This window comes from Diadema antillarum, unplaced genomic scaffold (assembly GCF_040938485.1).
Source record: "Diadema antillarum isolate AM-2024a unplaced genomic scaffold, OU_Dant_1.0 seq00000122_RagTag, whole genome shotgun sequence".
NCBI lineage: Eukaryota > Metazoa > Echinodermata > Echinoidea > Diadematoida > Diadematidae > Diadema > Diadema antillarum.
The window spans coordinates 1,221,371-1,235,904 of NW_027271202.1; the positions used below are offsets into that span (position 1 = coordinate 1,221,371).

Below are 14,534 nucleotides of genomic sequence, written 5' to 3' on the forward strand. Positions count from 1 at the left end.
CAGAAGCTACCCCACCCCTTGGTTGGTGACAGAGATGTGCAAATTTTTAATTGGACTTCTAGTCCATATATCCTTCTGCCCATACACCCCAAATCACCATAGCAACCAACTGTCTCGGGAAAACCAGTGGATTTTGATCCTATGGAGCCACGTTCAATGCAGGCAAACTGACCTGAGTGGACAAACTTGCTTGAGGACAAAGGGCAGTGAAATATTATACTGCAACTGGTCAGATATGACTACATCCCCAGGAATTTGTAAGGCTAGATTTTGTGTGTGTATGTATGTGTTTGTGTGTGTTTGTATGCGTGTGTGTGTATGTGTGTGTGTTTCTGTGTGTGTGTGCGTATTTGTTTGTTATTTTAACCCATTGAGGACGGACTGACTTTACCTACAGTACTTTGCTACAACACGCATTCCCCATAGACACTTGCCCGAGCATACTCGGGACTCGTCTTCAACCTCAACGGGTTAACTACCAAATCCACCTTCATGGACATGTGGATTGAGTGAATGCAGCAATATTAGTAGAACACATCAGTGACAGTTTGAGAAAAATTGGACAACCCGTTCAAAAGTTATGAATTTTTGAAGTTTCTGCTCAGTCACTGCTGGATGAGAAGACTACAACAGCTTATGATGTCACATGTTTACAAAGATATGAAGAAAACATAAAGAAAATTCAACATATTTTCACTCTTCTCGCATACTGAGAGAATGCTTGCCTTGCCTCTTTCAGAAGGCAGGAGGAATACTATTACCCTTTAAATACATCAGTGGCAGGTTGAGGAAATGTGCACTTTTTTCAAAAAAATAGATTTTGTTAAATTCTCTTTATATTTTCCTTATATCGTACGCATGTGACATCATACACTGTAGTTACTAGTAGTCTTCTCATCCAGCAGTGACTGCAAAGATAATTCAAAGATTCATAACTTTTGAACGGGTTGTCCGATTTTCCCCAAACTTGCACTAATGTGTTCTAGTAATATTGATGCATTCACTCAATCCACATGTCTATGAAGATGGACTTGTCATTTAAGGAGTGATAGAAATGCATGCAAGGATGTTGTAATTGCACATCAAATGCTTTAGGTTCAGTCTTCAAAAGGTAACTGTGTTTAGTTGATTAAAGGGAGAAAGAACCTCTTCTTGGTTGTGTTTGGGAATCAGGGCTCACTTTATCTCTCTGAAACCAAAGAAGAACCATAATATAAGTCAACACTTGTACCAGGTATATCACAAACAAAAATGGATTTGAAATATTGTACATCTTTAATTCATATCACAATTTCATAGCTATTTTGTGTGATTTCTTACAAATATTCACACTATGCAAACTAGCAATACAACTAAAAGGACACATCAACTGTAAAAAGTTCTGATTTGAAATACATTTCTTTCATTCTACAGAAGAATAAAACACTACAAAAATAAACCCGTGGATTATAATGATATGACTTTGTACTTAGACATAGACTACTAACAATCCTGTAGTCAATATCTATTCATAACATAGTTGCCTTGAAGAGTAATTCAACTTTACATGCATAGAAGCAAAGATATACAGTGAACACTCAATATAACAAACTCCTAAAGGCCCAGTGAAATCACTTTGCTATGCCAAAATTTGTTTTATGAGCATTTTAAAGCAATCAAAATACAAAGCAATTTTTGGGGAAAAGCCAAACTATGCAGTGTACAAGAAATGAGAATAGAATCAAGGGAGGATGAAAATTTGAGCAAAGTGAAAGAAATGATTGGCCAGTGATAGCTGAATATCAGTGAGTCACCTAGCGGTCAGACCTAGCGGTCAGACCAGGTATGTTAACACTCCTACCAGTTTGCTCAATTTTTCAAATATCACTTGATTTCATTTCCACCAAAGGAAATTAGAATCTATTGGAGAGAACCATAAATAGAAATAGATGAATATTAAGGCAAACCTCTTAGAGACATTTCATGTGATAATGCGCTATATAAATGTTGTGAATTATTATTATTAAACAGATTTCTTTTTTTTTTTGGGGGGGGGGGGGGAAATAAACCAGTTCACTTAATCATAATTTGTTTTCATGTGGGAAATTTTGTATCTTAGGCAGAAGTGTTCACTATTCTCAATACCAAAGTAGGTGTTAAACAGTAACAGAAGGTAATAAACAAATTTGACCGTGAGGATATCTGCTACTAATTACAAAAGAGAAATCTCTGAATATCTGGAGGGACCTCTGGAGGGACCTCTTGAGATTAAAGGTCTCCATGTATTTGTGATCTCCTGAATTCTGTAACTCCCATTCTTGCTCACTGTCACATGAATGTGCTCTCACATAACTGCAAGATTTAATATAAACAGGGTGCCTATTATTTCAGTGTTGTGCTGATCACCACTCAGAGACACAGCAGTAATGAATAGTTATTAAAACATAAAGTGACATTCTTCTTATACAGTTTTGTCATAGCACTACATGAAACATGTAATAAATTAAAAATGCTGAGCTGGGTACCAAATCAAATACTGACTCACATTAATCAATTGGTGCAAAATGACACACATAGAGTCAGGTCACTCCTCACGTTCATTACTATCACACTGTCAATATAATATGATAACTTACATTTGAGGTAAAATCAAACATTCCATAAAAGTTACAATTTATCTATCATTTGCCAGCTCGAAGTATTTTTGTCTTTGTTTACGAGAAATTACTTTTATATCTGTTTAAGGGGCCCCCATTCTGATTCCTATTTGAAGTTGTAATTGAGGGCTATACCATATCAGACAAAATTACATCTCAAACAGGGCCAGCCTCAGAACGAAATCTTGATAGCGTACAAGCACCCACACATTTTAATAGACCACACACTTGTTGCCAATATACAGACTGATGATATACATGTGCACTTTCAGTATGACGTCAACTCCTTAAATTGGCAACGACTCAAGTCCAGCTTGATCAAGTGATTAATGCTGTTGTTTACAAACATGCAAAACAACATCACCAAGGATAAAAGAGATGCAAAAAAAAGCAAACAAACAACAACAAAATGTGTGGACTTACTGACAGTATGTAGTTGTACTCTACAACCAAACATCATTAGTAAATACTTCAAACATATTACTGATATACATCTGTATCTACTATAAGTAAATGACTCACACTGTATTTTCTGCCCAATCTAGTCAAGGACGGCAAATGTTTTGTTTTTAAAACTCCCTCCACCACTTTCCTGGCAGTTGATAAAATGACAACCCAAAGGGTGCACAAATATGAGAAAACCCACACATTCTAGAGCAGATTATGCTCAAAGCGTCCACAGCAAAGTACATGTGCATGAAATACAGATTGTCTTCCTACGTACTACATGGCTAACTCTACATAAAAACTGTGGAGGGAAATTTAGCAATTTTCACAAGAAGAATTTACCTCAGAGGAAGCATTTTATGTCATTCAAAACTAGTGGAATATAAGCAATAGACATACAAAGAAAAAATGGTGCAAATTGAGTAAAACACTAACCCAATGTTTACATTCACCTGACAGCCCTGTACAAAGGTTGATGGGGGTTTCAGAATCTCATACAAAATGGATGAAGACAGTTATATCTGCAAGACAGGGAATAGTAAAACAAGTCATATGTAGACCTCATATTATCATCGTGGTCAAAATGAGGCATTACCTCAATACTATATTATTATCATCACTATTATTATGACATCATCATAATTATTATCATTATCATGATGATGATGACGATGATGATGATGATGATGATTATTATTATTATCATTATCATTATCATTATTGTCATTATTATCATAATTATCATTATCATCATCTATTCAGCAATATCACACTTGTCATGTCTCTAAGAGATAGGATATCTCTTTCATTGGTTTCACAGAGTTCATTTTTTCTTGTCTCACAGGATGTGTAATAATGATATGTTGTTGTTTTTAAAGAAACAAAAAAAAAAAAAAACAACCACCAAATAAACAAAAGCAAGTCAATTAGCAGACAGGTTCCTTGGGAAGAAAAAAAAAATTGGTGACATTTCAGATGAATGAGGAGTGTAACCCAAGTGATGCCACAGTTAGGCAACTGAGTGAACTATAATGAGATACAAATTAATAGCAATTCTATAGATAGCCTGACTATAGTCTGGGAGACACGCCCACCAACACAGCGTGCATAAATTATGTCATTGTGTGTGGGAGTGTCTCCTTTTGATGTAAGTTTTCGTTGAATCTGTCAGCTGAGAGCACTTCTCAAGAAGCAACTATGGAGGGTCAAACATACAAGATCTTGATATGAAGACATAATATCCTAAATGGGATGATTGATGAACTAACAGCATGTTGTTACGATCCAAGACTGCCTTTAGAGGTTTGTTTCATGGGGGAGAAGGGGTAAGACCTGGGGGACCCCGCAAAGAGTTTTTAAGGCTTACCTCCAGAGAGTCTAAGAAAGTTTCACTGAAGGACTTGAAGCAGAATGACAACTCTGTACCGACAGTTCGTTGTGCTCAAGAAGGGCATACTATGCCGCAGGATTGTTGATGGATATGTCGTTCGTTTTCTGCCACATATGAATGCCTTATAAGATATTGTGTAATGGTAACATATCAGCAATTTTAAGAACATATCCATTCCTTGAATGTACACAATTAATGAAATTTTTTGGCTATTCAAAAGCAATTATGTGCATTAGGTTTAGTTTGCATCCAATGTGATTCAATGAGATTGATCCATTTTAAATCCAACAAGGAATTTATATTATAGGATGAGAAATTTGATTTCTGAATTACAAAATGTAAGTCAACAAAAATAAAATATATGAAGGTAAATATAAATTGATTGCATTTCATGGGAAGTTGTTCCTTTTTAAATAAAGCTAGGTAGTGCCCACCCTTTAATTGAAAACCACTTTAGCTGGAATCCGACTATGTGCAACAAAATTCAATGCAACAAAATCTATATGTGTTACTTAGTTAGTGCATCAGGTTGTATGGTTTATAGTGGCATAACTGCGAGTTTATGTTGAATTTGTATTTCCATCACTGTGAATGGATTTCCTTTATAACTAGTCTAGCATGTATTTAGTGTCTTGGTGCATGGTGCACATGTTATAATTGCCTTGCAAATAATAATTTAGAATATTTGTATGGTGATGTGTTTACCAATATTTCACTCTTATATCAGGGTATTCTCATGAGTAAGGTATTCCTGCCTGAAATGCCACTTTGGTTTCAGAAAAGAACATGGATAATTAATGAATAATTGTGGCAGTTACATGGTAGTTTCATTTTATTCTCTTTGATATTGGGTTATTAGCTGAAGGTTTGTGTAGATTGAGTTTTTGGAGGATTACACATGAATTGTATTTTAAGCGGCTAATCAGTAATTTTGTTATACATGTAACATTTTAACTGTCTTGCATATGCCAACAAGTTAGGGACACACGCACCTCCTGTTGCAGTAGAATACAAGCATATAAACTGTTCTCTGTAATAAAAAACAACCTCTATACAGCAGTCTCCCAGCTACAGTAGAGAAGTTTTTGTTTCCTGTGAGAAGTCATTTTTTGAGAGAACATCACATTTTAACTAAGGATCAAACACAAATTCTGATGAATTGTTGTAGCTGAATTGTGGTAATGTCACATTACTGATATAATCTTAAACATATTGACACAACCAGAAAGGAAAAACCACAGAAATAATGCCCATTAAAAATGGTTTTCCCTATGTTTATGACATAGTTTCATGATATATATACAGATGCATTTTTACATAGGTTATGAACATCCAATCTATTTCAACCTGGATGCAACTTTCAGATCTTCAACAAACCATTGAATAAACTCTGTTTATTCTAGAGCGGGGACTGAAATCTTATGATTTCAGAAATCCATTAATATTAAAAAATAAAAAGTAAACAATCCAGAGAGAAAATACAATACAATACAAAAACAAACAAACAAACAAACTAATACATCCTTGCTTTTGAAATCTCCGTTTCTTGACAGGATTCTTCAGAGCAAGGTTACTGACTGGCTGAGGTACCTTTTAGAGACAGGGTGAGGTAACGACCATGACTGAAAACCTGATGACACCCTTTAAACTTCTGACGACATAAACTCTACAGATGATTACTATATTTCACTTGAAAAATAATCCATGATGAAGATTTTGCATTGTAAAATATATTAAAAGAATGGTAACAAAATGATGCTTGCCGCCAACCAATGTGGAATGGAACAAAATCAAAACAGAATAGGCTGCTGTCATACCACTTGAATAGAAAATGTGACATAAATTAAGCTGTAATCTCCACACAAAAAAAATAGCAACTTTTTTTTATGTTCTCATGTCAAATCCATTAGATGCTATAATTAGCATCAAAATCAATTAAGGCATTCTATAATTCCACTACTTCAATTTTGTACTAAATTTTAAAATCATTTTGGCACTAGAGATAGTACATGAAACATCAAAATATGATATCTACATTGTCAAAGCATAAATGTACACATATGCAGTAAAGCTCATTAAATTTGCATAACACTGAAGAACTGCAAAGCTGCATCCATAACCTAAACAACTTGTCACATGATGAGATTATGATGTGCCCACATTAAGAGGTGAAAAGGAACTTTAATCCATTCTCCTATTTCTGGATGAAGAAAGAAGGTCATTAAATGGGGAAACTCTCTGGCTCTCACAGGACAAGGCTGCTACCTCAAATAATTTGAACATTTAATTTTACCTTGGTACTTGAAAGTGCTTGTAATAATAAACATTTTTTCTTTTGGTACTGGTACTTGACAGTGCTTGTTATGAGCCATGTGTGTATGTGTTTGTGTGGCAAAGTGTAGACTAGTCAACAGCACAATTTGTGATGTATTTACACTGAACATCGACTGATGTTTTCTTAATATTCACAGCTTGTGAATTCATATCTGACTGCAATGACTACAACAGAGCAATTACCCACACTGCATGATCTCCAGTTGAATATTTGTGCAAACTTATGTGGACAGGTCTGCTATTGTTCTGTGGCAATGACTTGATTCTCATGTGAAATTCAGTGCTTGAACTGTCACTCAACGTCTAATGGGTCATCTAGTTTCCATATCATTCCAATTTGTGCTATTTTGTCTTTCTTTCACTTCACTCCTTCAAGAACTTAGTAATTTCAAGTTTTCATGCATCTGCTCCATCTGAATGTATTTCAATGTCACAGTAGTGGTAGCAAGCATTAGTCGCTGATATGTCAGGCAGGATTTGTGTAAGCTTTCTGGTTGCTAGGGCAACCCTGTTACATAATGATATGAAATTGACTTGGAATTTGTTTGTAAAATATTTAATTTAAGCCACTGAATACATCATATGTGAGCACAATAACAATATCACCTACCAGTCAAGAAAATACCATTAGGTATTATTTCATTACTTCATCAGGTCACTTCTGTTCAAGATTCCAATGAATGTTATTTGATAAAGTACGAAGGTCACTACCTCAGCAACCTGTGACCAAAGATTTGATATTCATGTATGTCCAAATTTCATGGCATTTATTAGTTCCTATATGCTCACATGCCATTAATTTTAAAAACCTCTGACACCCAAATACAAACAAAAATGGGTATGAAGTCAAACATGCTACACACTAGTACAACCTTGGTTTAATAGTGGCAATCAAAACTACTTTGGTGATATTCTAAGCAAATACAGTACAATATTGATTGGCCTTGAACGAAAACCATTCACTCTTTTCTTATAAATTAATACCGTTAAAAATGAAACTTACATAAAGAGACATAACTATCCAGCACACGCATACTACTAATCAATACAGAACTCACTGCAGGATTTTGCACAAGGAATACTGCCACCTACACATGTACCATCAGATATGCTGTGGTTGCCATGAAAACAATGCTACATTGACATTTGCAGGTCAACACAAGTTGAAAGCCACAATAGATTAATAAATTATGCAACACTATACACATACATACTGACAAAACACCAATAAATAAGCATATCTGAAATGAAAAAAAAAATAAAATAACACAAAACAAAATGAAACCTGTGCACAGCAAATAGATATCGTCTTAACACAAAAGGAACAAAATATCATCAGATTCAAGAAAACAAAATCAATTCCAGAACTCCCAAAAGTGAGGTTTGATTTTTTTTTTTTTGCTACCAACAATAATTATATTCATATATACAATTCTTTCAATGATGTTTTTCCTATGTACAAACCATTCTTTTTACAAATATAAAGGATGCAAAATCTACTTTTGTACAGTTACTATACACAATGACATGAAATATCAAAGGAGAATATAACTTGAGATTTGTCTCAATCACAGCGAGTGAAGATCTTTCATAATAAAGTGCAGATATTTAACATTAAATTCTATATCAGCTTCTGCTAACAATTACTCCCTGCTTTCCTTGTTCTTCTCCCTTTCATGAAAATAAAATCTTTGCATGTGAATAAATATTTAATTAAAGATTGAACAGCATTAGCACAGGTAGAAGCATAATATAAGCACAGTCAAATGCGATATCAGTAATTGGAATACGTGAATTGTATCTTTGATATTCAAAAAGGAATTGTCACAGTAAGTTGTATCATAAAATATACTTTGTCTATCAAATTTCTTGCCGTTAAAACATATGACGACATGTCTGCACTCTTCCCTTTCTCTTGATCTTACAAAGTCTCGGTGGGCGGAATGAAAATTTGCATATGACTGCCTTCTTCAGCCACACCACATAAGTGGAGCATAACCAATGGTGTCTGTAATCTTGTACAGAAATCTGTCATGCCCTCCTCATCTCCCACAAAGCAATCTTTGCTCTGTGGCTGGAGTTATATGATGTTTTTACAAATGCCTAGATAAATAAATATTCAAATCTTGCACCCTGCAATTCACTCTTCAGGACTATACATAATTATTTTCTGGAAAACCGCTCAAATTTAGGAGATATTGCCCTCAATATGCACAATAACACAAACTATTACACATGAGTTCTGAAAAGCAAATAATTGTACATGAGGAAAATCAATCAAACAGTAAACATGTTCTATATCATTTCAATGCAACTAACCCATCAGTGAGATTTTAAAGTAGCTGTCTTTCTCAATCAATGCTGTAGTTTGAAGAGGATATCAAATACATGACATTATCTTAAATAACAGTCTGTTGCCTTACATTGTACAAGCACACATTAAGAAGTAGAGCAATTGCGTATGAGTTTTTACCCTTTGATGAGATGCAAATCTTCCAATTTGACTCACACTAAAAAAGAAACAAACCAGCACCAAAACAACTTTTTCCTAATTCCTAACTCCTACACAATGTAATGTGCAATATGAGGAAAAAAAAACAACATTAAAGTTCTTATTGCATTTTATGATTTGGTAGCTGGTACAAGCACTTAAAGCAGTTCCCTTGATACGAGGTATCTTGCTTTACCACAAATAAAAAAAAATCCCATCCAAGCATACTGCAATGCTAGGTTTGATAGCGGCATACAAATCCTCAGTCTCTCTACTCCCTTTCATCTTTTCATTGCCACTCTAAAAAAAAAAAAAAATCTGCAAAGAAGACTGTAGATGAATTGCATGGAATTAGAAAACACTCCAGTATAATGGTAATATACCAGTCTCTATATCATGCATGACAAATTTGTGGATAATTGCACCCCACAAAAAAAGCCTGATGGCAGGATAATCATTTCACCTGCTGCTTTCTAATTTATTCTTTTTGATTTGTAATGCTTTGTTGCAGTTTTCTTCTCTCTTTTTGCAATTTTTCACATTACAGCTCAGTGCTGATAATGGAAGTGACGGATCTCAGTCATCCTGAGGCCAAATTTCAGGTTGCCATGGATAATTCTTCAAGAGACGGCATACATCAAGCTGAATACATCAAGACAACTATGCAGGCAGAGATGGATCAGGGGTTACCTTCTTCCCTGGTGACATCAACATTTTTTCTTCTCTCTCTTTCTCTTCCTCCTTACAACATCACCTGATCTCATTGCACTTCACTGGACAGTGAAACAAGCAAATGGAGCAAACTAAGCCCAAATTGCCATTAATATACTGTACCCATCTCCTACCTAAGTTTGCTGAGTGTCTATTATTATTCAAAGACACTGCATGTATACAGTGTTGTAGTTATATCATTATGTGCTGTCACTCCAATTATGATTATCAAATAATTTCAGAGAGACTGTAATTTTGTTGTAATTTTGATGTATTCAAGACTAAAACTGGCTACCATTTATTCTTCCCCCTCCCTGTACTTCTATTTTCTCACTCATTTGCGCTCTGCCAAAACCTGAATGACTTTCTATTTTCTCTACAGTATGGATGTCTGATAGATACTGAGTTGTAGTGTGAAGATATCAGGGTAAAGAGGAAGCTGGAAGAGGGAAGCTGGAATAACTTGCAAGTATTAAAGAAGAACAAGACTTTTACCTTTACTCTATCATGTCTTATTTATAATGCTAAGTTGGAAGGACCATTAGGAGATGAGTTCATATTGCAAGGCATTCCTCTGAACCATTCCTTGAAGACATAGACCGACAAAAAAAAAGTTGAGCAAGGTAGCAGAGACATAGCAGGAGGACAGATTGGCTGTGAAGGTCACATTCAGGTGGTGAGTTGTCATGGAGATTGCCCCACCCTGGGGTTGGGCTGACTGGGCGGGGTCATTGTGGAATCTCTAGGGAGAGGGCTTGGACGATCCAGGGGTCACACTTTGACCCTTCTCGAAATTCATCTTTTGTCAGCATGCCATCTTTGTTCTGAGGAGAGCGAATAAAGGAAGAAGAAGAAAAAAAAAAGGAAAAATTTAAAGACCATTGTATTCAGAGCAAGTTTTCTTGATTGGACTAAAGAAACATTGAATATAAATCAAATAACAATTGCAAAATTTTATTATGACTGATCACATACACAATAAAAAAACATACAGTGGATAATACTGTTGCCTGAATTTTTACTTAGTTATAACCGGAATTTCGTTATAACCGTATTCGTTATAATGGGAGTGTACTCTATCTTCACTGTGCATGACATGGGTGACAGAAGAATGATTAGTGATCAAATGAGGATGAAGAAGATGGTGGTGATGATGATGACAATAACAATAATTATTCAATTCAATTCAATTCATTTATTAATAACTGCAATAATGCTAACAGTAACAATAATAATAATGAAAATAATGATCAATGACAATAGTCATAACAGGATCTTCTGTTTCTGATAAGACTACGTAGTATCGACAGCAACAAAGAAAAGTGCTGACAATAATTTGCTTTAGAATCATTTATACGAGATCCTTAACCTGTTGAGGATGAGTCCTGAGTATACTCGACGGGTAGGTGTCGATGGGAAATATGTGTTATAGCAAAATCAATCTGTCCTCAACTGGTTAAAATATCAGAGTGACATCACTAGTGATATTAGAAAGTTGGCAAATGTGAAAAGGAAAAGAGGAGAAGGTCAGCCTCAGCAGTATGACAGATAATGATCTTGAGAAAACACACTATCAATCTATCCTTGAGGTGGTTAATCATTGCATAGGATACAAAGCAGACTGAAAACAAACCACAAACTGATTAGTTTATGCCTTACAGTTTATGAAAGAAAAAAGCAATCAAAAACAATTTACATAATTTACTAGTTGTACCAAATCATACATTTAAGTGTTTTCTTGGTTCATAAACTTTCACAGCCAGCTGTAAGTGATGTCATTAACCAAAATAGGATTGTTCAAAATTTAAAAGAACAAAACTGCATAATAAAAATACACATACATTACATGCATATAGTACATTACATATTACATACTATTTATAAACATTACATGATCAATTTACTTCATGTAACTAACTTTTCATACACATAGTATCTTCCACATATCACTATGCATTTTATAATATTCACAAACATTACAAAATCAATTTGCTTCATGTACCTCATTCATTGCATGACTATAAAACCGACATAGACAGCATTTCTCAAAAAGAAAAAAACAAACCCAAAAAATTCAACAAGTCAGAAAAACAAAAAAATGAAACAAAACAACAACAACAACAACAACAACAACAACAACAACAACAACAACAACTTATTGACCATTCTGGCAGCAGAGGGTACACTCTTGCCCTGTATCAGGACAAAGCATTTATGAAAGCATTCTTTCACTAAAGACTAGTTTTGCTTTGAAGGGGGCTAAATGTAACAGAGAATCCTATCATATGAACTATTAATAGTCATGACACTGATGTACAAAATTACTGAGGTCAGCCCAAATTCAAAGTTGACTCATACCGTCTTTTTTACTGGCAAGTTCTTTTTACATAAATCTTTCTATCAAAAACAAACACACACACACACACACACACACACACACACACACACACACTCATAAAAAATATTCTGCAGTGTTATCACATGCAAATCATAAGACCTTAACAAATGTCATCAATTTGATGAAATTATAACATTAAGGCTCTCTTTGTAATTTCAAAGAAATGGAAAAGAAAATACAAATTATCTCCTAGCTAGCACTTGAAAGTGCATTCTTTTTTGGAAATGGACAAAGATTATATTACTGAGATGAGATTCTGCTGGCTAAAGAACTGATTAAGGTTTCCAAGGGATGAAGAAAGTGGGGTGGTTGGATGGATCACTACGTTGAATGGGATTGAAACCTTCTATCTCCTCCATCCTCCGGCGCCTGAATAAATCAAGCCCCAATGAACAGAGCACTGGAGTCCCCCTGGTGTCATACCAAGCTCCGTTGTTTGCATGCGTGCCCGTCTACATAAGTGCTTCATGACACTCTTAAAGGCAGAATCTCACCAATGAAAACCCTCCAAAATTTTAAAAATATCCTTGGAAGTGAAAAATTAGAAGCAAAGAAGCCTAACTCAAATTTTAGTTGATACATTCAGGTGTTCAGCAGTGAATATTGAGAGAAAAACCATACTGTAATCTCTTTTTTTTTAATAAAACATTAACATACAGTTACTACAGATCTCACAGGTTTATACCTGAAGTGAAAAGTTAGTAGTTGTCCTCTGCCAAGCAGAATTGAGGTCTTGGAGAGAGACTAACTTATCATGGATACAATGATAGCCTCTGTGGGTGATATATCACAATCCTTTATCCAATGGAGATTATGGAAATACATGCATGTGAAATATCACATTTTCCTACACAACAACACAACACAACATTTTGTATTTGGCACACTTAAATCTGCTGCCAAATTACTAGTTTGTATCAACATCTGGAAGAAATTTGACAGGCCTTGCAAAATGAGGTCACTACCTCCAAAGATCACAGTTCTCATTTGTGAATTGCTGTTGGGTCTCAAATAGAAAGTAAGTTCAGTGCAACAGAAAAGCAATTTGCAAAACAGATAACACAGTATTCATGTTATTGCTGTGTGAGATCTTTGGACACAAACGGATGTGGACTGGTATAGTGAGAATAAAAGTTGACGAAAACCCACAGACTACATCTTTCTTCATTTGCAATTTGATCATAACTTCACATGGTATTGCAATAACCAAACCACATGGGTGCACGTGGTAATGAAATTTCTGAGAAGCTGGTAGGGTGAGCAAAGGAGAGCTATGACCTCTACCAAGTTTGAACTAGATTCACTGGAAGTGGCTCCTTATCTAAGAATTTGAAGATTTCATCTTTGTCACACTTCTTGCATTATAAGCAAACTTTACATGTGGCATGACTGAAAACTGATACCATGAGGGGTCTAACAACAACAAAAACAACATGCAAGCATACATGCATAAACAAACACACACATAAACAAACATACACACGTACAGTGTATAAAAAAAAACATAATCATCAGGATTGGAAGACAAGCTGCAAACCAGGAATATCCAGACCAGAATGAATATTAGATGGAATGAAACTTTAAACAATCTACAAGAAAGAGTGTACCTCAATTCAAGAGGAGAAAAGTGTACACTATGTGCATCTGGGTACATACATAGAACACATTGCTCTCCTGTATCATGTCTGTATGAGTAATTCACTGCATACCTGTATGCATTGCATATAATTATCTGAAAACCGGTGACACAATACCTGAAGCAGGGGAATTGTGCATGTATCATTTTCTCAAACCCTGTAACACAGGTCCATGGAGAAATGAGATGAATTTTACTACATACCAAAAGATAACAACATGCAGAACAATTCTTGTTTTTGTTTCAAATGATTTTAGCTCTCTGCATGTGGTACGGTCCATGGTTTGACTAACAGGGCGTCACAAAGCTACCTGAGACCCAGTTCAATCTAAGAGGTTAATCTACACCCACAGCCAAAGTTGGAGAATCTTTGCTTCTTTTTCTGGGACACAGGATTTACGACTGATTTCAAGATTTATGTCGATCCTGACCGTGTTTTGAAGAAACTGATTATCAATTTATACAACTTCTTACTATACACATCACTCAAC

General features: G+C 35.1%; 1 protein-coding gene across 1 annotated transcript in view; it reads right to left on the reverse strand.

Moving 5' to 3' along the window:
• Positions 1–9,517: 9,517 nt before the first annotated feature.
• LOC139727199 (uncharacterized) overlaps positions 9,518–14,534 on the reverse strand; it is a 45,905-nt gene continuing 40,888 nt past the window's right edge. Inside the window, exon 7 of the mRNA XM_071638156.1 lies at positions 9,518–10,833. Within this exon, the coding sequence (XP_071494257.1) occupies positions 10,738–10,833 (96 nt within the window). The 3' untranslated portion in view covers positions 9,518–10,737. The remainder of the gene's footprint in view (positions 10,834–14,534) is intronic.